This window comes from Mangifera indica, chromosome 7 (assembly GCF_011075055.1).
Source record: "Mangifera indica cultivar Alphonso chromosome 7, CATAS_Mindica_2.1, whole genome shotgun sequence".
Taxonomy (NCBI): domain Eukaryota; kingdom Viridiplantae; phylum Streptophyta; class Magnoliopsida; order Sapindales; family Anacardiaceae; genus Mangifera; species Mangifera indica.
This window is the reverse complement of record NC_058143.1, coordinates 17,224,968-17,250,948: the sequence shown is the minus strand read 5'-3', so window position 1 is coordinate 17,250,948 and position 25,981 is coordinate 17,224,968. Positions and strand designations below refer to the sequence as shown.

General features: G+C 34.6%; 5 protein-coding genes across 14 annotated transcripts; 3 read left to right on the top strand and 2 right to left on the bottom strand.

The window, feature by feature from the left end:
* Nucleotides 1-1,852: 1,852 nt before the first annotated feature.
* Nucleotides 1,853-9,368, top strand: LOC123221242 (serine/threonine-protein kinase RUNKEL-like). 2 transcript variants are annotated; one of them, XM_044644025.1, is made up of 11 exons: nucleotides 1,853-2,306; nucleotides 2,399-2,488; nucleotides 2,901-2,953; nucleotides 3,130-3,205; nucleotides 4,076-4,137; nucleotides 4,223-4,301; nucleotides 4,391-4,450; nucleotides 4,581-6,224; nucleotides 6,527-7,396; nucleotides 7,516-8,644; nucleotides 9,237-9,368. In XM_044644025.1, exons 1-10 carry the CDS (start codon nucleotides 2,259-2,261, stop codon nucleotides 8,626-8,628), a joined length of 4,095 nt encoding a protein of 1,364 aa, XP_044499960.1. In that variant the 5' UTR covers nucleotides 1,853-2,258; the 3' UTR covers nucleotides 8,629-8,644; nucleotides 9,237-9,368. The 2 variants fall into 2 exon arrangements, with proteins under 2 accessions (XP_044499960.1, XP_044499959.1); XM_044644024.1 differs by lacking the exon at nucleotides 9,237-9,368 and having other exon boundaries at nucleotides 7,516-8,878.
* Nucleotides 9,369-9,593: 225 nt separating this feature from the next.
* LOC123221244 (classical arabinogalactan protein 26-like) lies at nucleotides 9,594-10,475 on the top strand. Its single transcript, XM_044644026.1, has one exon. It carries the CDS (start codon nucleotides 9,595-9,597, stop codon nucleotides 10,021-10,023), a length of 429 nt encoding a protein of 142 aa, XP_044499961.1. The 5' UTR covers nucleotide 9,594; the 3' UTR covers nucleotides 10,024-10,475.
* Nucleotides 10,476-11,154: 679 nt separating this feature from the next.
* LOC123221241 (acyl carrier protein 1, chloroplastic-like) lies at nucleotides 11,155-13,629 on the bottom strand. Of its 2 annotated transcripts, none has more exons than XM_044644023.1 (4): nucleotides 13,431-13,629; nucleotides 12,281-12,382; nucleotides 11,729-11,851; nucleotides 11,155-11,472 (listed from the first exon to the last, which is right to left on the bottom strand). In XM_044644023.1, exons 1-4 carry the CDS (start codon nucleotides 13,497-13,499, stop codon nucleotides 11,347-11,349), a joined length of 420 nt encoding a protein of 139 aa, XP_044499958.1. In that variant the 5' UTR covers nucleotides 13,500-13,629; the 3' UTR covers nucleotides 11,155-11,346. The 2 variants fall into 2 exon arrangements, with proteins under 2 accessions (XP_044499958.1, XP_044499957.1); XM_044644022.1 differs by having other exon boundaries at nucleotides 13,428-13,623.
* Nucleotides 13,630-16,374: 2,745 nt separating this feature from the next.
* On the top strand, nucleotides 16,375-20,338 carry LOC123220834 (vesicle-associated protein 1-2-like). 4 transcript variants are annotated; one of them, XM_044643425.1, is made up of 9 exons: nucleotides 16,375-16,645; nucleotides 16,866-16,927; nucleotides 17,564-17,634; nucleotides 17,880-17,961; nucleotides 18,034-18,149; nucleotides 18,224-18,394; nucleotides 18,783-19,031; nucleotides 19,646-19,723; nucleotides 19,976-20,338. In XM_044643425.1, the coding sequence occupies exons 2-9, from the start codon at nucleotides 16,879-16,881 to the stop codon at nucleotides 20,090-20,092; spliced, it is 933 nt and encodes a 310-aa protein (XP_044499360.1). In that variant the 5' UTR covers nucleotides 16,375-16,645; nucleotides 16,866-16,878; the 3' UTR covers nucleotides 20,093-20,338. The 4 variants fall into 4 exon arrangements, with proteins under 4 accessions (XP_044499360.1, XP_044499361.1, XP_044499362.1 ...); XM_044643426.1 differs by having other exon boundaries at nucleotides 16,376-16,645; nucleotides 16,871-16,927; XM_044643427.1 differs by lacking the exon at nucleotides 16,375-16,645 and adding an exon at nucleotides 16,688-16,752 and having other exon boundaries at nucleotides 16,871-16,927.
* On the bottom strand, nucleotides 20,071-25,818 carry LOC123220833 (sodium/hydrogen exchanger 2-like). 5 transcript variants are annotated; one of them, XR_006503154.1, is made up of 15 exons: nucleotides 24,927-25,371; nucleotides 24,719-24,837; nucleotides 24,031-24,128; nucleotides 23,398-23,457; nucleotides 23,248-23,294; nucleotides 22,971-23,165; nucleotides 22,841-22,887; nucleotides 22,276-22,342; nucleotides 22,063-22,163; nucleotides 21,835-21,936; nucleotides 21,555-21,693; nucleotides 21,420-21,482; nucleotides 21,012-21,095; nucleotides 20,333-20,905; nucleotides 20,071-20,234 (listed from the first exon to the last, which is right to left on the bottom strand). XR_006503154.1 is itself a non-coding variant. In XM_044643421.1 (15 exons), the coding sequence occupies exons 2-15, from the start codon at nucleotides 25,098-25,100 to the stop codon at nucleotides 20,576-20,578; spliced, it is 1,626 nt and encodes a 541-aa protein (XP_044499356.1). In that variant the 5' UTR covers nucleotides 25,101-25,220; nucleotides 25,733-25,818; the 3' UTR covers nucleotides 20,249-20,575. The 5 variants fall into 5 exon arrangements, 4 of the variants coding, with proteins under 4 accessions (XP_044499356.1, XP_044499355.1, XP_044499354.1 ...); XM_044643421.1 differs by lacking the exon at nucleotides 20,071-20,234 and adding an exon at nucleotides 25,733-25,818 and having other exon boundaries at nucleotides 20,249-20,905; nucleotides 24,927-25,220; XM_044643420.1 differs by lacking the exon at nucleotides 20,071-20,234 and adding an exon at nucleotides 25,652-25,750 and having other exon boundaries at nucleotides 20,249-20,905; nucleotides 24,927-25,220.
* Nucleotides 25,819-25,981: the final 163 nt, after the last annotated feature.

Below are 25,981 nucleotides of genomic sequence, written 5' to 3'. Positions count from 1 at the left end.
TTTGTTGACTTAAATGTTATAATGTATATGTAATATATATATATGACTAGTTTGGAAAATTAGTTATAAAGTTTCTGTGGGTGATAATTTTTTTATGATAGTTATTATTATGTACTTATTTTATTTATTATGGTTAAGTTGATAAAAATCCAGTCAATTGGTAGGACTGGTTTGTATGAATTACAAATTGGGAGTGTTACAGGGCATAATGAAAAAGAGAAAAATATTCCCCGGGCCCTCTAAAATAGGGAAACTCATGCCGTTTTTCTGTAACACACCCAATGGTTAGGAGAGGTTACACATGGCATATCAAAAACCATTTTTCCTACCTATGATCAAACTGTCGTCCATTTTTTCAGTTAGGGATAGGGGTAAAATCGTTATTTTAATTATAAACCTCAAAACTTTAAAATTTCACCATTTCCCCCCTCTAGGTTTTAAAAACTAACACCTCAACCCATCCTCAAAATTTGAAAAGTTTAGATTTCACCATTAAGGTTTGCTTCCTTCTCCGGCCACCACTGATGGTCGACATATTCCACCGATCTTCCATCTCCGACTACAAAGGACGACGAAAGACGATCATTCATCGTCCAGATCTGGATGACAAAACGTCACCCAGATATAGAAGAACAGACGAAGGACGATGCTTCGTTGTCCTTCGTCATCTAGGTGGAGCGACGGGGAGATGAAGATCTCTTCGTCGCATCACAGTTGTCGCACCAGGAGAAGGAGGAGGTCGGTGACGACATCAGAAGATAAAGTTGAAGAACGAGGGTGAAACTGCTATTTTTGAAAGTTATGGAGGGTGGTTGTATTTTGAAAAATATAGAAACCCTAGATTTGGGGGTGAAAATGTTACTTTTTAAAGTTTAAAAACTTTAGGTAAAAGTGAAATGTTAGCTTCTAAAACCTATGGGGGGTGAAAGGCGATAAATTTTATAACTTTTTAATATAAACAATAAAATAACTATTTTACCCCTCCTTTTAACAGAAAAAATAGACGACAGTTTGGTCATGAGTGAAAAAAATGGTTTTTCAACTGTCGTGGGTATAGGTTTGAAAATGGGATAAAAAATGGGTGAAAAATAATCCTTTTCCCTATACATAAATATCGATGTATAGTCAACAACAAAGAATTGGGGTATCTTTGCCAAGATGACAAAATGGGCTTGAAAAAAATGGACCAGTTGGATAGACCCAATTGTTAGGCCTGGTCACAACAACCAATAACAAATATCATTTATGCCAACACCTTGGCCTACTCTTATTGCATCTAAATTAATAAAACTATGTATATTTATTTTAAATATATAAATATATATATTATAATATGATTAAATAATGATAAATATAAATGTGTATATATTTATAAAACTAAAATAGATACAATTTACAAATAATATTGTTTATACTTGAATTGCATATTAAATGTTGTATAGTGGAAATTTCACTATCAATCAATGAAATTTATTGCTGATTTCTATTTTACTTGATCTATCCTTGTTCAAACACCATCATATTCACACAACTCAACAAAAATATAATTAGTTTAATTTAGGTATAAATAAACCCTAGAATCGAAAGTTTCAAATGTATATTTATGGTATACATACATTTGCAATGCAAATACAAGTAGAACTTACACCTAAGTCATAAAAAGACGGAGATAAATGATGTATGATTTTTAATGTTTGAGATTTACGTACGTAAAAGGTATGTGTGACGACTACTGTATAAATGAGGTGCGCGCCAGTCTTAAAATGGGTCAAAGTGAGGCCAAGAAATTAATCTGCTTTTACAATTCAAACTAAATTTTACACATCCACCATACATCTTTTATTTTTTGATGACCGAAAAACCTCGACTAACTTTACGGGACAGACAAGCCGCGGTATGCACGCCCATACTTTTGAAGGTGCAAGAAACCCCACATTGTTCCATCATCCATGCCGTTGCAAATCCCGTTCTGTTTGGATACAAGAATCACCTCATCCACGACAGGCTTTTTATAATGTCAGCGTTTGATTTTCAATTACATTCATATTCCCGCTCATATACACAGTCCGTCCACTCTTTCTCCATCTTCATTTGACCGATCCTTCACTAGCCGTTTCTTATTCTAATCACATCCATTCCTTAGTTCCAGCAAAACCTCCCAATTTTTAATTACCAAACTACCCGAACTGGCATTTTCTCTGTAGGCATCTCCCTCACGGCAGAGTTTCATTGCTAAACTGAAACGACAGGTTGCTGAAATGAATCAGTATCACATCTACGAGGCTATTGGCCGCGGCAAGTGCTCGGTAACTTCTCTCAACTTTGCTCAGATTTTGGATGCGATCATTTATTTTGATTTAGTTTGAGGTTCACTTAACTTTGCTTGGGTTGTGTTTAGACTGTTTATAAAGGGAGGAAGAAGAAGACTATCGAGTATTTCGCTATTAAGAGTGTTGATAAATCACAGAAGAGCAAGGTTCTTCAAGAAGTAAGCAAGATTTAGTGGTTGAGTTTGATGTTTTATCTGCGTGGTTTTATTTGAATTGGTGGTTGAAACGTGAATCTGCTAAAAATTAAGATTAGATTAAAAGGATTTAAGATTAGTGTGTTCGTTTAATGATTTTTGAGCAGATTTGAAATGTTTAAAGGCTGAAGTGATTTTGGCAAGTTGTTAATTTTTAACGACTTTAAGCTTAACCACTAGGTAGTTGGCAAATATGACATACCGTTAGCAAAATGTGGTGTCTAAAGTGGTATAATAGTTTTTAATTTTGAAATTTATGTTATTAGTAGATATCAAGTCCAGAGATATAATTCTACTAAGAAACTGTTAATTTCACAATGGTTGCAATTGAAATCCATTGACCGTTTGGGCTTTTTGTTTATTGATTTTAATGCAGGTTCGAGTACTTCACTCTCTAGATCATCTGAATGTTTTAAAATTCTATTCCTGGTAAGTTTGCTAATAAGCAGAACTACAAAAGTCACCATGCGTGGTATAGTTGGGTTGCCTGATGTTTCCTATTCAAATTTTAGTATATTACTTTTCACTTGGAATTATGGTTGGTTTTTTTTAATCTAGTAAAAAGCATTGCTTCGCTTTTACAAGCTTTATTATTTGCCAATCAGGTATGAAACATCTGCTCATTTGTGGTTAGTTTTGGAATACTGTGTTGGAGGTGATTTAATGACTCTACTACGGCAGGTATCCGTCACATTTGTTTTTGCATGCAATTTTATGCTTTGATTCTTTTCCTGAGCACAAAGGGTGAACTCAACTCTATGGAAAATGTCATTGATAATTGCATGGGTAGATATATTTTCGATGGACTTTAAGTAACAAAGGCACGTACATGAATTGTTACATCCTACAAAACACATAAGATCTTTGACATTATATAAATTTTCTAAAGGTGGCAAAAATATTATAACTCTGGGTTGCACTTGATTTTTTACCCAGTAATCCTGAACCACCAAGTTATCTCCATAAATGGGACAAAGCATTCAATCCTGATACTGTGTTTGCAGATAGAATGCAGTTATGTAATTCTTTCTAATTTATCTACTGCTATTTATACTTAAACCAATTAGCATATTGGATCCTCAGTGTTTGTGTGTGTATGTTTAAAGCAACTGTGGATTACATCAAGTTTCTGTCTGTTAACAATTCCTTAGATCTGTTTTGTTGGGGAGAGAACGGGGTGTGCTTGAAGGAGAGGAACATGCCTTAATGTGTTTTCTTAGAGAACTTAGTACAGCTGATGCTAGACATATATAAATTTTAAAAACTTGGAAAGTAACTTGCTACTGCATACTTTAATCTGCCGAATATCTTTTTCTACATTATGTCTCTTCTTTGTGTTATCTGAGAGCTTTCTAAAATTAATTTCTGCTTGAATACATGGAAAATTTATGATTCAGATATGGTGGAATTGCTCGTTTGCAGTTGCATGGTTATGTTATAGTATCAATTTAATGTTGTAACAAACTTTATGATTATACTAGTTTGGAGTCTTTTAATTTATGTTATGCAAATTTAGAGCTGCATTTTTCATTCTTTATAGGTGAATTGCAGGATAATCAGCTACCTGAAGACTCTATTCATGATCTTGCTCTAGGCCTTGTCAAAGCTTTGCAGTAAGAGATGCTCATTATTTTTTATTTATGTCTTTTCATGTAATTGTCACATGCAATATTTTTGGGTTGTGATCACTATAATCAGGTTTTTACATTCAAAGGGAATCATTTACTGTGACTTGAAACCATCGAACATCCTATTGGACGAGAATGGACATACAAAGGTGATTATGCATTTGGTTTTCTCTTACGATTGGATGGAGTGAGGATATTGGTGATGTATTAACAAGCATCCTTATCTTTGTGAATGCAGCTGTGTGATTTTGGATTGGCAAGGAAATTGAGTGAGATATCCAAAACTCCTTCTTCCATGGTATGCTATCCTACATTATTGCCATTGATTTACTTGTTATGCTTGTGGTTTTGATGGACCTAGTCATCAAGATCTGACATTAGTCCTTCTTACCTTTGTCTTGTTTTTGTACTTCAATGAACTTTTCTAGTTGCCTCAAGCAAAACGTGGAACACCTTGTTACATGGCTCCTGAGCTCTTCGAGGAGGGAGGAGTCCATTCTTATGCATCTGATCTTTGGGCTCTAGGTTGTGTACTATATGAGTGTTATGTTGGTCGACCTCCCTTTGTGGGAAGAGAGTTCACTCATCTAGTAAGATCCATCCTTTCAGAGCCAACACCACCTCTTCCAGGTACTCCAAGCCATCCTTTTGCCAATCTAATCAATTCTCTACTAGTAAAAGATCCAGCTCAAAGAATGCAATGGCCTGATGTGTGTGAGCATGCTTTCTGGAGAACTAAATTGACCCTTGTGCCTTTACCTCCTCAGCCTGCTTTTGATAGTATGATAGAATCATACATTAAACCATGCCTCTCAGAACGTAACGGTGATAGATCTTTACAAAGCAAGACTCCTAAATCTTGCGAAAAAGATTCAAAAGGTGCCATGAAACGGGATGATAATTCTGTATTGGGATCAACTCCAGTCAGGGGTACACCATCCGGCCGAAAGACACACACAAAGACATGTGGCAGAGTAGTTGAGGAGAAACAGAAAGATGCTTCTAGTGCTACCAAGCGTGTTAATCTCTTACGGTTGTCAAGAATAGCAAAAACAAACTTAAAGAGGGAGAATGAGAAAGAAAACTATAGAAGGCCCTTGCCTAATGGCTCTGAGAATGATTCTGAAGTTAAAATTGAGAACACAGATATGGAACTTGATTTTAATGAAAATGCTGAAGATGAGTCACATGATGAAACAGATGGGTCTGATAACCCTACTTGTGAAACTAACAGCAAAACATCTATTCAAACTTTACATCAGGAGAAACTGGAAGAGAGTGGCTGCAACATACATCATTTAGACACACCGCCTGTATATAACATGCCTTCCTCGGATGAATCAAGGATATGTGATAGTGAATCATCTATAGAGCATGTTGAAGTGGCTGCAAGTCCACCCAGTGTCAATTCTCAACCCAAAATTCAGAGAATTAAAGAAGCTTCAGTGCCTGCTCATGATTCTGATTCTTCTAGGTCATCTAACAACCTTTCACAGGTACTTTGGCATCCATCAGATCTTTCAGTCCGGCCTGTGATGCCCAGCAGAAAAGTGGATAAAGTATCTGAAGGATTTCCTTCACTTCCATTTGAGGCCCTCCAAGCATCTGATTTTGTGAAGATGTCAAAGGAGCAGGTGGATGCTTTTAACAATAGGATCCTAGCCATTCTAAACGGAAACTCTAGTGTTGGGGAGAAGCAAAATGTGATTAGATACCTTGAAATGTTGAGTAATAACGCTGATGCAGCCAATATCTTGACCAATGGGCCAATTATGCTCTTGCTTGTTAAAATGCTTCGACTGTCTAAGACATCCACTTTGCGAGTGCAACTAGCTTCACTTATCGGCTTGCTTATTCGGCATTCAACTTTTATTGAAGATGATTTGGCAAATTCTGGAATTTTAGGCTCACTAACTGATGGCCTAAGGGACAAGCAAGAAAAAGTGAGGAGGTTTTCTATGGCTGCTTTGGGTGAGTTGCTTTTCTATATATCAACACAGAATGAGCAGGCCAGAGATAGCAATCCACCAGAATCTCCGTCAAAGGATAACCGGGCAGCATCTGGCTGGCAGGTTAACTTTGTAACTTATTGCTACAACATATCTTTATTTTTTACACATCATGTGTGTTTCTATTTAGCTATTCTGTGCATTTTTGGTCCTCCATACTTCCAAAAAGTCAGACCTTATGATTATAATCAGTTAATTTTTTTGCTGTATGGGTTGCCTCCATTTATTGTGCATCTATTGTAGTCTAAAATTGATGCTCTTATTTGAGTGTTGCTTACAGGTTAACTTAGATCCTTTGAGCATTATTAACCCGCTCTTGTTCTACTTTTCTCTTTTTGGTTAACTTTCTTTTGTTGGATAAGCAGGTTTCAAATTCATTGATTTCGTTGGTGTCTTCAGTTTTATGTAAAGGAGAAGATGATGTGACTCAACTTTATGCATTGAGGACAATTGAAAATATTTGCAGTCAAGGGGGATACTGGGTTGCTCGTTTCACGAGCCAGGATGTGATTTGTAATCTGTGTTATATATACAGAGCTTCAGGGAAACAGGAGAACATGAGGCTAACTGCAGGATCATGTTTAGTTCGCCTTGTGCGTTTCAATTCTCCTAGCATTCAGTCAGTTATGGAGAAGCTTTCTTTCAAGGACATAGCATCTGTCCTTGTTAAGGGTAGTCCACGTGAGCAGCAAATCAGTTTAAATCTTTTGAACATGGCCATGCTTGGAAGCCATATGTTTACCAACCTAGGGCGACACCTTCTATCCTTGGTGGAGGACAAGAATCTGGTCCCTAGCCTTGTGTCTCTAGTTGAACAGGGAAGTGAAGTTTTAAGGGGAAAAACACTTATTTTTGTTTCTCTCCTTTGTAAGAATGGAAAAAGGTGGCTGCTGCACTTCTTTTGCAATGCCAAGTTACTTTTGTTAGTGGACAGATTGGCAAAAGAGAGGGATGGTTTTGTGCAACACTGTCTGGATTCATTTGTACATGTTGTGACATCTATTATACCAGGTCTACTAGATACTATAACTGGAGATATTCAACAAATGATGGGAGGAAGGTGCCATGGACAGATATCCTCTCTTAACAGCCGAGCTGCTCCGAAAGCCAGTGTCCATTTGTTTCCTGTTGTCCTTCATCTTCTTGGGAGTTCATCATTTAAGAATAGGGTGGTGAGTCCTCCGGTCCTACAACAACTGGCAAATCTTATTAGAGTTGTGGAGACACCATTTCAAGTAAGTAGCCACTATTTGCTGCTTGCTCATCATTGGATTTCGTCATAGAAAAGACATTTGTGTTCTTTCTGACTCTCAAGCTAAACTTTAGGTTATTAAAATCATCTTTTTACTTTCAGGGGAGAGATGACTTTCAAATAACTCTTTTACGAATTCTTGAGTCTATAGCGGAGGACTCCCATGCATTTCTTTGGAGCCGTGACATTTTTACCCAGGAAATTCTTCCTAGTCTAGCTGCTCTATATAAGGGTAATAAGGATGGTGATGCCAGGTTTTTGTGCCTTAAAATATTATTTGATGTGATGATCATTTTTCTGAATGAACCTTGTGAGGATCAGCAGAGATTGGAAGACTTGAAGTCCATATCCAATTCTCACTTCCTTCCTCTGTACCCTACCTTCATTGAAGATGAAGATCCCATACCCATGTATGCACAAAAGCTGCTTGTGATGCTCTTAGAGTTTGATTACATTAAAATTTCAGACATTCTACATCTGAAGACAGTTTCACAATGTTTCAAGTTTTTGCTTGATGATCTATCAAGTGCAAATGTAAACAGTGTTAAATTGTGCCTGGCTCTGGCATCTGCTCCTGAAATGGAGTCCAAGTTACTTTCTCAATTGAAAGTAGTTAGGAGGATTGGAAACCTTTTGGAGTTTGTACATGCAAAGGATATGGAAGACTTTCTCGAACCAACTCTTGGCCTGTGTAGAGCATTTCTTCTGCGTTCAGTAGGCTGTAGAAAAGGCCTCATCAGCAAAGAAGCAGCAATCTTAGGGGATTTCCCTTTTGAGTTTAGTGGTGCAATTGATCAACAGCAATGTATAACAGACATAATGGATTTTGGTGGAAATGTTGGTGTCTTCCTGGACCTAAGTGGATCACATGAACCAAATATTGCCAATGTTGCCTCTGAATGTGTTGTTTTGCTGTTCAAGGCAGCTCCAAGAGAAGCTACCACAGGATTTCTCACTAATCTTCCAAAAGTTACTCCGATCCTTGAGTCTTGGCGCAGAGACAACTCTCAATCAATTTTGCAGCGGATGCTGCATGCACTTGGTTATTCTTGTAGGCAGTATTTATCATATGCAATGATTTTATCCATATCTATTCCGGAATTGTCAAGGATTGAAGCCACTATTGCTGAGCTGAAAACTTCAGGTATACCTGCTTTAGCCAGTGCTAGCATGCTTGCAGCCTCTGAGTTGCAGCGGCTGCCTCACCGCATTTGAGTCCTGGAAATGACATGTAAGTTGCTCTTCCATCTTATTTTCAGCTACTGCCTTTTGTATCTTTTATTGCCTAGAGTATTCACTGGCTTTTCAGTGAAACACAACTTCATGAAATCCTGCCGGGAGGTCAATGATGAATGAAATAGGAGGCCTCTCCTTGCATTATCCATGTATAATTCTTATTATTTTCCCTAAGAAATTGCTTAAAAGCAAAAGAGATCACCTTCTATGCAAATCTCATTCTTCAGTATGTTGTTTGCATAAATCTTTTTTTTACCAAGGCTGACACAAGTTAGACATGAAAGAAATGCAGCACATTATTTTATCATAGCATAAAAGTTTCTGGGGAATTCCATGTATTTCTTTGTCACCATAACTATTATTATTAGCATATAATTAGATAAATTAAAAGGGGTAATTTTATTATAAGTAATATTATATATACAAATAAATTATACAAACTAAAATAAAAACATTTAATTGAGTGATTTTGAATTAAATAATAATATCACCCAATTTTAAGCTATCATTTCGGTATTTACAGATAAATTTAACAATTTGTTTGAATATTTTAAATAACCCGCTGGACTTTGTTTTGAATTGATTAGCGGAAAATCAGGGAGCGCCAAATTGGCGGGGTTCATAAAGGGATCAATTCCTCTTCTAACAAACAAATGTTTTCCTACCAATCTGTCTTTGTCTTTTCCCAAAACATGCCAACCTGGAATTTTTCATCATTACCCACTCAAAACATACCATGTGGCACTTGACCCCACCAACAACTCTTAGTCATACCTTTAAAACACTTCCATCATAGCTTCCGGCAAAAGCCCATATTCACTCAATCACTCAACTTTTCCTTGGAAAAAAAGTTGCCCATTTTGCACAAGTATTCCATTTTATTACATTACAATACGCTCTCCAACTCCAAGCAATAAGTGTTGCATTGATTTCTTCATCATTAGAATGGCCTCCTTTTGCCCCCTCATCTTATTGCTACTTTTTATGAACTCTCCTTTGCTCTCTATAGCTTCTGATCGTCGTCTAAATTCACAAACCTCTTCTTCTTCTTCTTCTTCTTCCATCTCAGCCTCACCAGCATTGTTAACAAATCCTCCTGCTATGTCTCCCTACCAAGAACTTTCACCTGATATATCTCCACTCTTGCCTTCTCCTGGTGGTGTGGTGCCTACTCCAACAGGCATCTCCGTGCCCACCATTCCCTCCAACCCCAGCCCACCTAATCCGGATGCCCCTGGCCCAGGTTCTGCTTTTCCGCCATTCGGCTCATTGCCTACTGCTTCCTCCATGGCGCCAAGAATTCTACTCGGGCAGTTCAAGCTTTCTCTATATGCTGCAGCATTTTGGTCATGCCACCACCTTCTCAGGGTGTGAAATGAAAAGTTACAAATCTTTGTTCATGCTCTTTTTTCTTGTTATCAAAGTAACATGAGAGTCATAATGTATGTAGTTTGTTAAATTATTTTGTTGAGAAGTATCTGAATCTTAATTCAAGTGAAGCTTGTGTTGCTGCAAATGAAACTCTTTTCCAGTGGTGAATGATGTACATGTTGGGGCCAAAATAATTGAAATCATCTGTCTTGGTTAAAGTTGGAGCAGGTGAGATAGGAGATCACATGGCTTGGTGTCAAATCCATATGGGAAGAAGAAACTATTTCTTCTCAAAAAGAGCATGTGAGGAGCACCGATTGAGTTGATTAGGTTGGCAAATGGTTGAATAACAATGTGTCAAACCTGGCCACAATTTAATATTGATGATTAGGTAATCAGTTCTGTCTGTTAATCACTGTCCTTACTCTTTATTTACCACCCATCTTTTTTCTTTCTGCTCGTCACAATTTTTATGCTTGGGTATCCAACGCCCTTTTTTCAGAACAAGAAATAATACTACGAATGTTAACTAAAATAGATAATCAGATTTAAAAACTATGGGCTAATAGTTGCTAGTAATCATATTGGTAAGAGTTTTAGTTAAATATTTAGTATACAATTTTCCTCTTCTTATTTTCTTTTATACATAGAGTCCTTTAAAACTTACTATTTTGACAGCTAAAGAGTGATTGACCACCCAAAGAGGGTAGTTTAACTCAGCCTAAGAATATATTATAAATTATACGTAATCTCTTTAAATATACAAATAGATAAATAATTGATATATGTTAGAGTCCACTCCAAAATGGAAGGATGTGCTCACAATGGCAACTGGGTTCATCAATTACGGGCAACAAGATGCACTGGTCAAAGTTTCCTAATTACCTTATCCCAAACAAATTGTTTACCTGGAACTATTCAAAATCCTTTGTGGGGTAGGCATGGACATAATGAGTACACCAAATAATCTTGGTAATTTGTTTATTATTTAATTCCCCTTTTTACCACGATTCTCCAAAGACCAAACAGATCATAGTTCGGCATCTTGTGGCTTTGTTGATAATTCTATTTTCTTTATTTTGGATAGAATAATTATTTGAATTTTGACGTCAATACTAACAAAAGGGTGTGTAATTGTAGAATGGAAAATGTTGATAGATGTCCAGCATATTCAGTTCTTCTAATCAAACCAAAATCACAACAGAAAAAACACATCCAGCCAAGTTCAAACCCAGCTACATTCTGTAAAGATTCAACTATAAATTAAAAGGCTTTATATAAATTGAACTAGATTTCTGGCTGCAGTTCCATGCTCCTCTCCAGCATTTAAGCGTTCTTCTCCATGAGCTTCTCAATCAACTCTGCCGCATCTTGAACAGTCAAAATGCTCTGGGCGCTTTCTTCTTCCACGCTAATCCCGAATTCCTCCTCAAGCCCCATCACAATCTCAACCTGGTTAAGCAGACGAGAAGTACCAGTTAAATTAATGTATTCATCAGTTTGTAAACCACTGATTTAATTTCATTGTATATATTCTAAAATTTGAACCTAATCAACCAGTTACAACACTACGGCGAAAAGACAAATCAATACAAAATGTAAATAATTCAATATATATATTCATGTAAAAACAAAAACATTATGGCAAAATTGATTTACCACAGATTGCAGAGTTAAAATGGCATTAACAGAGTTCTTATTAAGGTACCGTGTCAAGAGAATCAGCTCCGAGAGCAGCAAACTTTGACTCTCCAGTGACTGTAGAATCCTCTGGCAGTGCCAATTGCTTCTTCACAATATCACACACCTTCTTCACTGTCTCTGGTTTTGCCTGCAACAAACATTAGCATTAGTAACAATATTTGACAAATGCATCAACAGACTCGAAAACATTCTATGGCATGAGGTCTTTTTGCAAATATGGTAAACTGCATAATCAAAAGGATATCAACCTATATGAACAAATTGTTACATTTTACAAATACATGATCTGATAGACTACAATATAAAAATGTGAATTCTTGCATGCATGAGACAAATAATAATTGATGCACCAGACAAATAAATTACAAGAATCAGCATACAACATCGCATTAAACAGAATGAAGACTAAATGATCCTGAAGTGTAGCCAAGTGACCATGCCGGAGTTCAATCTTTTGATTTAACAGATTTTATACACACGTGAGCACGCACACACACAAATATACCACTGCATAAATTAACAAACAATTTCTAGTATCACAATTTGTAAACCATACCACACAGGAAACCCGAAAGCGTGGTGCCGACCTCAACCTAAGAGATGGGAAACTATTCCCATTGATGGGAAGTGAAACTGAATTCGCACTAGAGATCCTTCCCTGCTTAAACATTCAAACAAAAGTAAATCTACAAAACATAACTCAATTTAAATGGAAACAAAGTCTCTAATGCAGCCATCTATAAATAAATCTTTAACAGACAATCAAAATCTTAACTTGTTCTAATGACTCATAAATTACTCGACATGTGCAATTGTGGAAGCTCAAAATAGCAGAATCATCAGCAGGGAAATTTTACTTTAAAGTGGACAACAGTAAAAAATTAATATGAACGACAAACTTGTTTACAATATAAATTAAAATAAATATAAGATCTAATTGATAGCTTTATACCATATCGAAAATATATATGGGATTTATAAGTCTGAAAATTGATACCCATATTACACAAAATCAATTAGTGTTATATAATATAAGTTTCAATCTTCACATTTATAAACCCAATATATATTTCCGATATAATATCAGAACACGAACCAAAAGGCAAGTCTAACAATCTAAAGTTTTTCTAAATACAAGTGACAACGCATCCGTCAAAAACCGGCTGAACCAAACACGAGTTTAACAACCTAGGTGATTACACTTGAATAGGGGTGTTAACGACTAAAAGTCTTCTATCTAATAAATAAAACATAAAAGAGTAGTATATAATATGTGAATTAGAATTTAATACAAGCTAATTAATTTTATATAATATAGTTTATACCTTCACAATTGTAAACCGAATATATGTTTCCGACAGACTAAAGCCCTGCTCTTTTAAAAAATCATAATTTTACCTTGAAAAAATATAAGAATCAAGATTCATATTCATATCAAAATACTTACTAATCTAAGCTGTACTTTAAATTAAGATGCTTGTTTCAGCCCCAACAAATACTCAGATTGTTACTCCGAAATCGAAAATAAAACATATCATCAAACAATCAACACAACCCATATGAAAATAAACAAGAAGATCGACACCCACGTCAACATGTAGACTCCAAGGAAAACAAAAACTAGAACTGTGAAGTTGAAAGATCCAAATCATTCCATAAAAACTAACACTGAAACAAATGAGATCATAAAGACACAATAGAACAACCTGGGTGTGTTTGAAAGAGCAAGACACAGAAGTCAAGCACAGTGAAGTAGTTCCTGCGACAGAAGCCATTGGAAATGGAAAAAGAAATAAAATAGATCTTAGAAAAGAGAAAGAGAATGGCGGAGAGCACGACGCCTGTGTCTGAGAGAAAAGAAAGTGTAAAAGACAGAGGCGTTTTATTGATGGGAGTTTTGCCGTTTGTTTTATACTTGGGATGATGTGTTTGTTGAGATCTGTCGCAAACTTGCCTTGTTTTCATCGAAAGTTTTCCTCTGTTTGGATACTCTTCGTTTCTTATTCTTCAAGTGGAATGTTCTGTTCTCAAAGTGTTTGGTTATAGGGTTAATATGCGGTTGGCCGTTGGCAACTTGGCAGATGGAGTTGGGTTGCCTGTCTTTGAAATTATCGATCCAATGAGGCGTGTGTCACGAGAAGGGCACGTGTTTTCCACTTAGAAGGGAAAACAAACGCATGTATGCATGTATTATAAATATAATAAAATTATATATATATATTTTTAAATATATAAATAATATAAAGATAATATATTATTATATAATTAAAAAAATGGAAATTAATAATAAAATAATATTTAATTTTATAATAATATATATTTATTTATGTATATAAAAATCGTATATATAACCTCACTTACAAAATTATATTTAGAAAATTTTTAATATATAAACATGATTAAATAATTTTAAATTAAAAATAATATTTATATTTCTAAATACACAATTATATAATAATAAATCATATATACATATATACGTAATTTTATTTATTATAAATATTACGATAAAATAATTTGTTTGTTTTTTAAATAGTAATTTTCCACCCCTAAAAAAGGGGATTAACATTTTCCCATTTATGATTTAGTCCAAAAAGTATTTTTTCACTTGTAAATTAAAAAAAAAACACTTTGAAATTTAATTTTTTTAAAAATTAATTATAAAAAATCATAAATTATATAATATAATTCTTGAGAGAGCACTATTTTATTTTATTTGGTGAGTATAAAAAAAAGTAACAGGTTTAATATAATAATATTACAAATCCTCTTATTTCACCCATGTGTAAATTAATTAATTATTCTAATAAATAATAATAGAGTTTGAAATAATGTTTGAGATCACCATTTATGATAGTCTCGTGGAATTTGACTCCTTGTGACAAATACAACTTATTGAGCCAATTTAAATATTAATTATAATATGTTTTATTTTTAATTTAAAATTATATAAATAATATTTATTATAGACATATTTAGTTTTATTGAAATTTATTGGATGATGATAAACAATTTAAATTTTAAATTTGGTTTTGGGTTTCTGCCAAAAGTCCCACCATAAAAAATTATATTTTAATGTTAAAAAATTTATTATCATATTAAATAAATAATCAATTAATAATATAATGTTAATGCATTTGTTTGATGAAAGTTGTTTTCGATTGATAATAAAGAAAATGACTAATTTCAATTCAAATTACGTCGAAAGAAAAAAAATTATATCTTCCTTAAAGTTAAAAAAGACAAAAATTTTCATTTCATCTATTTTTTTTTTAATTTTTAAATATAAAAGGTATTAAGATAATTTTCCCCCATCAAATTAAAACATAAATTATAATATTGAAAAAATAAAAATTATTTCTCTTCTTTATTATTTTTATATAAATTGTTTATTTCATATTTTTTTTTTACTACTTTATCGAACTATATTAATTTATCACTACTGAAAGTTAGTCTTTTCTTGATTACTTTATTTCAATCTTTTTATACTATTTGTTTAAACAAATCTTTGCGGAAGATAATATCTAAAAAAAACCACCACAATTGCTCAAAAAACAAAATATAAACTCGAAAAATTCATTAATATTTTTCTTAAATGTCTCATAACAAAATATGAACTCAGAAAATCTCAAAAAATATAATCACACAAACAAACAAATTTTAGTAAAGACTTTTTTTTTTTAAACAAAAAAAAATCGGAGAGAGTTTTAGATTTGGATATGCTTCAAGTCATGAGATGAGGAGATCTGTTTATTTTTTTTTATTAATTTTTTTTCAATTTCCTTTCTTTACGTCTTTATGCATTGGTGCAAATTTTGATAATTGAATATGATCTCCTAAATAATTTAATGAAAATATATAGGAGTTGGATTGAATTAATGATACGCTAAATTTTTCATAAAAGATGACAATAAGGGCAAATTTAAGAAATTTGTCTTTGGCCCAATCTTGAGAAGGAGGGTAAGAGAAGAGCGTTGTTGATGATGGTAAGGATTTTTCAATGGGGTTTGCCAACATCAATATCACTATCTTTAATCCAATATTGTGAATGAGGTTAAGAGAAGAGGGTTGTCCAAGTGTTGTCAATGGAGTTTATTAATGGTGATACGAGGTTTTTATCAATAGGGGTTATCGATATCATCATCATCTTTAATCTAATTTTTTACAAAAAACGTTAAGAGGAAAATATTGTTAATAGATTGATAATGAAGTTTTTACCGATTGGGGTTATCGATATTACCATCGCCTTTAATCTTATCTTATGAAAAAGGTAAAAAGAAATGAAGAATTTATGAATTTCTAAATTTTTAAAATAAATTGTAAAAAAATAATTTTATTATTTTAATATTATTATAAAAATATTTTCACCTTCTCCTTATTTTTCAAAAATATTACCAATAAAACTTAAGGTGAAAATTTGCCTTTTTTTTTTTTTCAGTTTGAAAATGATAGTTTATGGTTTTGGTGCAGTGGATTGAAAAATATTTACAATAATAACCAAAAAAAAAAAAGTTAAAACACGGCATAAACTCCGAAAAAGTTGACAACAAAATGTCAGCCAGCTTTAATTTTAGCTGGAAGATGGGTGGAATCTGGCAGTATATTATTGTTTTTTCCAGAATCAACTTTAAATGGTGTCGGCAAAGTTGGATGACTTTTGGTTGCAACGGAGCCGAGCCATTAAACCAAGTCAAAACCAAAACGTAAATGCAGTAGTGACGCAGAGAGGGAAGAGCGGGTACAACAAACTGCTCAGAGAAAGAGACCCACGTAACCAACAACACCGTTCACATCTCTTTCTTGTCTCGTTGCTTTCATTTCACTCCAAATGATGTTTCAGATCACCAACTTTTTTTACATTCATATCCTCTCCCGGTAGCTCCTCTTTCTTTCCACTTCTTTTCAGGTTCAAACCCGTCAAGTAAGCTTCATTACTCTGGTTTTTTCTTACAAAAACATTGATGGGCATATTCTGTTTTAAGTTTGAGTTCGTTAAGTGTTGTTGCTTTATTGGTCTATGTATTTAATGTAATGCTGGTGGGATTTAGTTGGATCTGTACTTATAATTCGGCTATTTATTTGTTTTAAGTGTTGATACTGTGGTTTTATGATGCTTAGAATTGATTGGTTTTGGTTTCTAGTTCAGGTACAGTCATGGCTAAAGAACTTTTGGAAATTCAACCACTTGAACTCAAGTTTACATGTAAGTATTTGAAACAATAAAACTATGCATAGCCACTTCAAATATACAAATAGATTTACACTTATGTTATAATGTGATTGGATGATTTTGAATTAATGATAAAGTAACCTCTAATGACATGATGACACAAGTATGTATGTATTTATTTGTGTATTTAAAATGACTATTGCTCATTTGAAAAAGTTAACATTCCCATCTGTCCTTTTTTTTCCATTTGAAATTTTGTTGTTTAATCGCATCTAATAAGCTGGAAGTAAAGGTTTACTATGTTTTGTTCTTTCATTTATCATGGTTTTCAATCTTGAATTTAATGGTTTCTATGTTATCTATAGAATCTAAATACTTTTCATTCTTCCAATGGTATTGACATCCTTTTGTTTTAATAGTCATACATTTTCTCTGAATGGGATTTTATATAAACAACTGGATTTTCCCACCATTGTTAATGGATGTTTCTATCCTAATTTTGGGTGCATGATTATTTTTCTGTGGATACTATCTACTTGTGCTGTAAAGCGACGTCCCAAGGATACTGTAACTTGTGCAGGATGCTTTGTGGTTTGTTTTGTACTGTGTGATCTTTTTATTATGAATTGTAATATTGGCTAGACTGACTAAATCTCCTCCTCTCCTTAGTTGAGGTGAAGAAACAAAGTTCATGCTCAATTCAACTTGGTAATAAGTCTGATCAGTATGTTGCTTTTAAGGTGCGGATATTTATCACTTTAGTCATTCAATAGATTTTGTTGTTTCTGTTTTAACCCTAGTTTATTGTTGTTTCTTTGATGATTTATTATTGTTAAAAATTTCTTCCTTGTATGCTCTCATATTATTACTGCAAATTAACATCTATCCACCTATACCATTATGATAGGATGTACAAGCTCAAAATCTTTGGGTTTAATGAAATATATCGAAGGAATGACTTGATCATTATTTAATGTATTGGCAGGTAAAGACTACCTCTCCAAAGAAATATTGTGTGAGACCCAATGTGGGTATCATCAAGCCAAGGGCAACATTTGATTTTGCCGGTATTTATTTCCATCCTTCCCTTGTCCTGCTTAATTGTTGCTTGCATTGCTTAAAGTTAAATTTTGATGCAGTTACTATGCAAGCTCAGCGTATAGCTCCACCAGATTTGCAGTGCAAAGACAAGTTCCTGATTCAAAGCACAGTAGTTGCCTTTGGGACAACTGATGAGGACATTACATCTGATATGGTAAAATGTTTGACAACACAATTTCTTTTAGTTTATCTCATTATTTTTTATTATTCATATATGTCATCTGGCAGTTTGCAAAAGACAATGGCAAACGCGTTGATGAAAAGAAGCTTAGAGTGGTTCTCATTAGCCCACCCCAATCTCCAATTTTGCTACCAAGAAATGGAGAACCATTTCTGGAAACATCATTGCAGAAGGATGTAGCACCGACTGGAGTCGAGAACATACATCCAAGCAATAATGTAAGTAAAATTATGTTATTTTTCATTTGTTTGGAGTTATAGTGTTGATAGAGCATCGTTCCTCTTTTCTTTTTCCGGTTTCCTCCCAGTGTCTCTCTCTCTCAAGTATATTCACTATCCTGCAGTTTATGCCTTAGTTCTATTCAGTTACAACTGCTGTCTCGCTCATGGAGATGTGTGTCTAATTATGCGGTACTATGCCTCATCTGTCATACCATTTTGCTGGCTTTGTGTGTCTATTGTTGTCATCCGCATGTTTGGTCGAGTATGAAGTTTCATTTTTAATACATTTTCATGTGTAAGAACCATAATAGAACAATTTTTGCAGTTGAACTACTACTTACAAAAAGGTCCATAATATCACCATTTTTCTTTTGTTTCATGACAGGTAGCTGATGATGTGGAGGGCCCTGAAACTGGTAAGGTTGCCGGTGAGTTAAGACCAACCAAGGATGTGCAGGGGTTGGAAATGGGAAAGGATACCGATGAATTGAGAGCAGCTGAGGATGTGTCTTCAAGGCCTGCAAAGGAGGTAACGGAATTGAAAATAAAGAAAGACATATTGGAACTGAATTTGGCCAAGGATTTTGAGGAGTTGAAGTCAAAGCTAAATCTAGCAGATTCACAATTAAGAGAGGTTTGTTTCTTCCACCTTAGGTTTAACCTTGTAGCATACAACCAGGAAATATTAACTCACTTGATTGCTAACCACCTTCACAAAGAAATAATTTAGGCTGGTTGGGAAATAAAAGTTTCCTTAAATCATTTAGCATTTGGCTAAAGTGAAAAAGTATCACATGTATCAAATTTAATGGTGATGTGTCTCCAGATTGACACAAGTGTTTTTCCTTCATTTTGATGATAAACATAGTTTCATCGAAATGAATAAAGCCTATCGTCTGTCATCTGATTCTTGGCTAGGATGATAACACTCTGTTTCATGCCCTGATTTGAAGATTGAATTCCTTCCTTTTAGCGTCAGGAAGTTACCTGCATTTTCGTTATTTGTATACCTGTGGTAGAGTAAGCATACATGGTCAGATCAGTGTTAACCATTGTTTGGTGCATTGGTGCACAATTTCAAAGTGTTGTCAACTGATCCAATGGTTGGCATTGCCAGAAAGTTGGTAAAAGCCACTATAGTGCCCGCCCCCACAACCACAACCCCCCCACCCCCCCTCCCCTTCTTCTTTTATCTTTTTTTTTAATTTCTAAATAAGATTGTAACAAAGAGTGTGAAATTCACTGCAGGCTGAACATACCATCAAGAAGTTGACAGAAGAGAGTGGCTTTGCTACTCGAGAGAAGGATAGGCTTAAGCATGTGTTAGTGAGTGTTTCTTCTGCTACCGCCCCTATTTGTGTTATTATTATTATTGTTTTGAAAGCATTTTTAAAGGTTCAGAAGTGGTTTCCTGCTGTCAACATCCTCGGGCAGCCATAGATGAATATTTTCAGATGGTTTTGAGCTAACATGAGGGGTTGCTAAAAAATGTGTATAGCATTGTTTTCTTCAATGTTCTACCTCCTACAAGTGCTATGAAATCTTCTTATATCTGATATTTGCCTTTCCTATTTGCAGGAGGTGTTGCAGGGAAGGAAAAATAGAGCGAGAACAGTTCAGGTCGGTTTCCCCTTGCTCTATGTTTGCATGGTTGCTCTTATCAGTTTGGTTTTGGGATACCTCAGCCATCGGTAGAACACAAAGTCTTGTTGTGCAAAAAGCCTTTCGAGTATGAGCTGGTACACCGTCCTTTGTATCAGTTTGGAGGATCTTCTTGTGACAGTTCCGACAACAGAAATGTAGCTTCATTGTATGTGATAGTGATGTATAAACTTTGCTGAGATTTGCATGTAAAAAGACATGAGAAATCACTGGATAATCAAAATTCATATACGTTTGGATTACAATCAATACAAAAATTGGTAGGAACCTTACAAGTTATGAAGCTATGCACTGTCAGGTATACAATCTCTTTGGCAACCAATTTAGACACCAAAACTTGACAATCACTTCAGAATCAAATCAAACTGCAAGCTGCTGCTGCTGCCGCCACACTGAATCAAATTGCTGTCAAAACCAACCTCCAAAAATCCTTTTACTATTAACAAAATGGCACACTCTCAAGCCCAAGCTACGAATCACTTTAAATTAGTGCTTTCATTGTTTTGAATTCCCTTCTCAGTGACCTTGACGAACACTTTGTTCAAGTGGTGAGCCAGGAACCACAGGTACAAAACCTCGGCCACCAAACACAGGCCGCATGAAGGCATCATCGAATTTTCGCCAATAGTAATGAACAGTGTGAGATGGGGTGCTCAATAGCATCCTTAAGCTGGTTGGACGTAGCATGCTTCCATTTTTGTGGTCGGCTTCTGAGTCATGTCCGTTCTCAAGAAGTGGCACAAGTAAGGATTTAGGAGAACAGGGCTCAGAAGACACCAATTTGGCGAGGCTTTTCGAGGAAGGAAGCAAAATCCTCACTAGTGGTTTAGTCATCAACCCAAACACCTGCATGGATCAAACAAATAAGTTCAATGGCCTTTGTTACTTGAAAATAGAATTGGACTGTAGGCTTCTTTTCCTTCTGGTGTTTCAGAATGTGGCAGTAGCTTACAACTGTGCTGAAAAGAACAACAGTAATTGTACTGGTGATCATCATAGCATTCCCATGCAACTTAGTATGGCCAGCACAGGTAAACTGCATGCATAGCAAAGAGTTAATCAAGTCATCACTGCTGCTTTTGTTCACTAATGTAAGTTTACTAGAGAGTAACATGACATCAACACATCATAACGCAGGTTTTTTAGATCAAATCGAATCTATAATTGCAAAGTCCATCAAATTTACCATGGAGTTTATTCAAACATTTGATAATTTAACACAGTCATATTACTTATCCAAATTATTGCTCCTACAGCACAGCCTCCGTGAAATGAAACTAGTTCAAAGGTTCAAGAGTTGATTTTTGAAAAATTGATTTTAGCTTTTGGTCAATGGAAAGGATACTATTCAATATCATACCTGTTTATAAGCAAGTGCCATAGAAACCGCACCACGCATAAGACCGGCCCACCAAATGGTAACCTGCAAAAGAGAAAGCCGTCACACATTGTGTTTAGAGGTAGACATAAAATTAGGGTGAATCAAAACTCTTACTTGTTGCTTCAAGTCAACTTTCTCGTATGGAGATTTCTTGGTCAAGTTGGATAAAAAGGACAAGGGAAAAACAAAGGCTGCTCTTCCAACAATAACCAGTCCTAACAGTATTGCACTTATCCCAAGTGATTTTCCAGGGCTGGCAACGGAAAATAGGAAAAAAAAATTATTATCCAATGTTCAACTAAAGATAAAATTGATCAGCACACTAAGCTATTTTATATGTTCACAGAAACAGAACCATCATGGCAACTTAAGTTTCATTTAAACATAACCTCACCTATCACTTACAACCGTCCACTTCTCAATGTCCATGGCATCCATGCCAACATAAAGGAAGATAAAGATCTCAGCAACAAATGACAAAGTTGCAAAAGCATGCCTGCAATAGTGATAAGGAGAAACAAAAAATTAGTAGCATGGAAGCTTCCCCGACATTCCCTTGTAACAAAACAGCAATTAACCTATATAGTACAATTGTTAATTACAAGACTTAAGATTTACATACTTGGTTGTCACTCTTGAACTTTCAGTGACATTGTGCCATGTGTAGTGTGACATAACAATCCCACAAAAAAATACAGTGAGAATGCCACTTAAATAGAATAGCTGCAAGTCAAACGTAAATTATCATCACTATTATATCTTCAAACTGCAAATAAAAAATAGAATGAGGAAAGCATCAGAAGATAAGTGTCCAACAAGTTGTGAGAAATCTTACTTCTGCCAGCATATATGAAAGGTAAGCCATGAGTATCATCAAAGCAACCTCACGATCTGTAGAGTGCCTGGTGCACATTAGAAAATAAAAACCATTAAAACACTACCTAAATATAACAACATAATGCTCATGTTTAAACTTGATATATTGATTTTTTGTACATGGAATATTAAAATAATGCTCACAACCATTAGATTTCTTCTCTCTTTAAGGAGCAAAGTAGCAGATAAATTGACAAAGTTTGACATCATCAACATTGGGGTGCAACAATGGATGCAGATGGAAATAGAGGACCATATATCCCATTCAGTCATATGTTAATTTTAATTTCCTGAGAAATAATACTCAGACACACAAAGTGCGAACAAAGCTTGGACCTCAGCTACCATCTTCTCTTACATTGAAAGAAGAAGTCAGGATGACTGAGGGCAAGGAGATGTCATTCACTTGAAATTGGCAAGTGACCAGTTCTACCTTTATGGACCCATTTAACAGTGGATAGGTACCTCAATGTTCCCTAAACAAGGACATTTGAAAATGACCAATATGATACTTTTGTACAAACCTGCCCATATACAGTTTTTTGATAATGAATGCACTAAGCAGCCCAGCCTAAATGACACAAAGAAAAAAACGTATAAATAAATTTATTAAATCACAAGCAAGCACCAACATATGTAAGTGCAGAGACTTACCAAAACTCCCAGCATTGTACTTGCAATAAATAAATACAAAAAATTTCCAACAAATTGCAAATACATGCTTGAGTTGAGGTGAGACAGGTCAAAGCTCTGGATAGCATTGAAAAGAACTACAGATGTGGCATCATTTACAACACCTTCCCCGAACACCAGACTGTACAATAAAGGCGTCTCATCCTGATTAAGAATCTGCACCACAAAGATAATTGAAATTAGGAGTGCTGTCCAGCTAAGTTGCAATATGACAGCAGCACTTTGAATGGCATTTTACCTGCAAGGTGCAAACTGAATCTGTAGCAGCAAATATTGCTCCAATTGCTGTAGTTAAGCGACAAGATGAGTAAACAAGAAGGATTTTATCCCAATATTGCAAAACAAAATAAATGTTTTATAAATATATATATATTGGGGTTAAGTATACCAAGATAATCTCCAATTTTGAGAGTACCGATATTCATTTTCTTGAAAAAGTGTATAGCACCTGGGTCAGAATAGGGAAGAATTACGTAACAGATAGCATAACCAAAATAAACTTTAGTAGAAACAAACTTGCAAACAATGAACATTAATATATGGTATGCATTCATATTTATTAGATCTTGATGCAATGGTTCCTTCTTTATTTATGCGCATCAGTAAAGCTTTGAGATAAGATTAAAAAAAACACTGAATTCATTTATCCATGAATAGCTCATATGAAAGCCATACAAGTCCTCTCTGAAGTTGGAACTTTGAGGAAAAACACGAAAAACTCATTAGTTGTCAAGATACCAGTGAACAAAAGTTAGGGGCCATTTTATATAGTTCTGTAATTTGATGAAGAAAAATGGACAGGTGTACCAAGCACTACTGAATCCCACTACTTATATCAAAATGCACAGGCTGCGGTAAGGAATTTGTCATTAATCACTGGTTGGATTTTCATGCATGGTCAAATCAATCTAAATAGAGCTACAAATATAGTATTGATAAAGCATGATTGGTGAGCCAGACTTCTTTCTACTTTTTGCTCACAACAAGAAGATATAAAACATACATCAAGTTTTGGGCATACCAAATGATATGATTACAAAAGATATAAGAGTGCCAACCGCCCCAAACAGCATGATGGTCATAAAGTTGCGAAAAAATTGCTTCTTCTTAACCTGAAACCTGGTCTTCAGAGAAGGATCAACCATCATAACTGACCACTAATATATTTTATAATATTGTCAACCAAAAAAATATTGCAATCAGTAGCAGCAGCAAAACACAGATGAAAAGTGAATTACTCTAAGGCTCATATTTTCAATGGAAAATGGCACAAATTAATTTATGCTTCAATCAGCTTCCACCGCATTGAAACTCAATTACATCTTTTTTGTGGTAGATAAGCCAAACGTTTAGATATTCTTTTTTTTTTTTTTCTTTACTAGTTCAAACCAGAGATTTCCTTCTATAACTATGTATTTTAAGTTTTCAAGTAACCTAATGAAATTGAAGTATAGTATGGACCTCCTTGTCTGATCAAGAAAACTTTATTCTATGACAACAATATAGCAGAACCATTGATGTCTGTCAGATAATAGCTATAATGCGGCACACAGCGATATAAGAAAACATGCCGAATTAAAAAATCATCAGTAAAATCCAGTTTAAATCAGGTAAATTAAGTTAGTTGTTGCTAATTAAGATGTTATTACCAAATTAAAATTAAGTGTAAGTGACAAAAGAAAACGAACTGGTATAATGTATTAACTCACCCAGCATTAAATATAATAGGTGGAAGAAGATAAATGAAGAATAAATCTTCACTAAACACCAATAGATGCGAACTCTTTCCTTTAGTTGTCAGCAAAATAACAACACCGGTACCTAAACCCTGCCATGTTTCGCGCAAAGTCAAGTTTAATTTCAGCATTTGAATCTCCTTAATAATTTCTGATGGAAATGAGAAAAGTAGAAACTCACAATAATTAGAGCCGTGATTGACTCGTTCATCCAGCGAGTTTCCTCAAGTAAATGACCGATCACAATACATGCGCAAAGAAGTGCAACGAACAAGTTCATTGACACCACTGATGCATGATCGGACGTGAAAATTGCCAACGATCTATCCATCAGAGAACCTAAGTCTATCGCCATCTAGAAGTAACAAACTCAAATAACTGATCCAAGAAATTATACTACTGACTAGCGAAGATCAAACGTTAATGCTTCTTGAAGCCTTCAGAGAACTTCTGTCATTCACATACAGAGCAGTCCCTGCAAAACATACATGTGCAAAGTGAGTTTCATATCATCTCATTGATCACCTAAAGAAATGTTTATTTCATGTTATTTCCGAAAAAAATTCCAGCGAGTAAAAAGAAAAAAGAAATGAAAAATTCAGAAGGTCTACTGCCTGTTAAAAGACCAAAAAAAAAAGAGAGAGAAAGAGAGAGAGAAAACTAAAAATGAGGTATAATATATATTTTTTTCTCACAAGCCCAACTGAAGTGGACACTTCAAACATAGATTTTCAAACTAAAAAATGCTTAGAAGAAAGAAGCTGAGTCGCAGAGTGACTCATCGAACAAACAAACGAGAAACCACAATGAACTGAAACGAAATGGTCTGATTTAGATCCAAAAAATGAAGTTCAAAAGCTGGAATTGTCAGTTTGAACAAGTACACATTGATTTGAAGAAATTTACTTTAAAAATTGTAGAGAGAAAATATCTCCAACTCTGAAGACTGTGTGAAAGAAAGAAAGAAGAAAATGACAGAGCAATTACAGTTCGGACAAGGAGGATGAGCATTGGCAAGTAAGAGGCCGCCAAAGAAACCTTTTATATACTCCTTTAAATCTTAACCATTAAATTAGGCCAGATCACTATTTCCCACCCAAAATTTGATGAAAGAACTATTCCCCTTTGAAGTAAGAAAAAATTATTTTTTCACCCCATCTATTAAATTTGTTAAATAATCTTTATTTCAAAATTTTATTAAATAATTTTGTATGCTTAATTTATATTAATTTCACT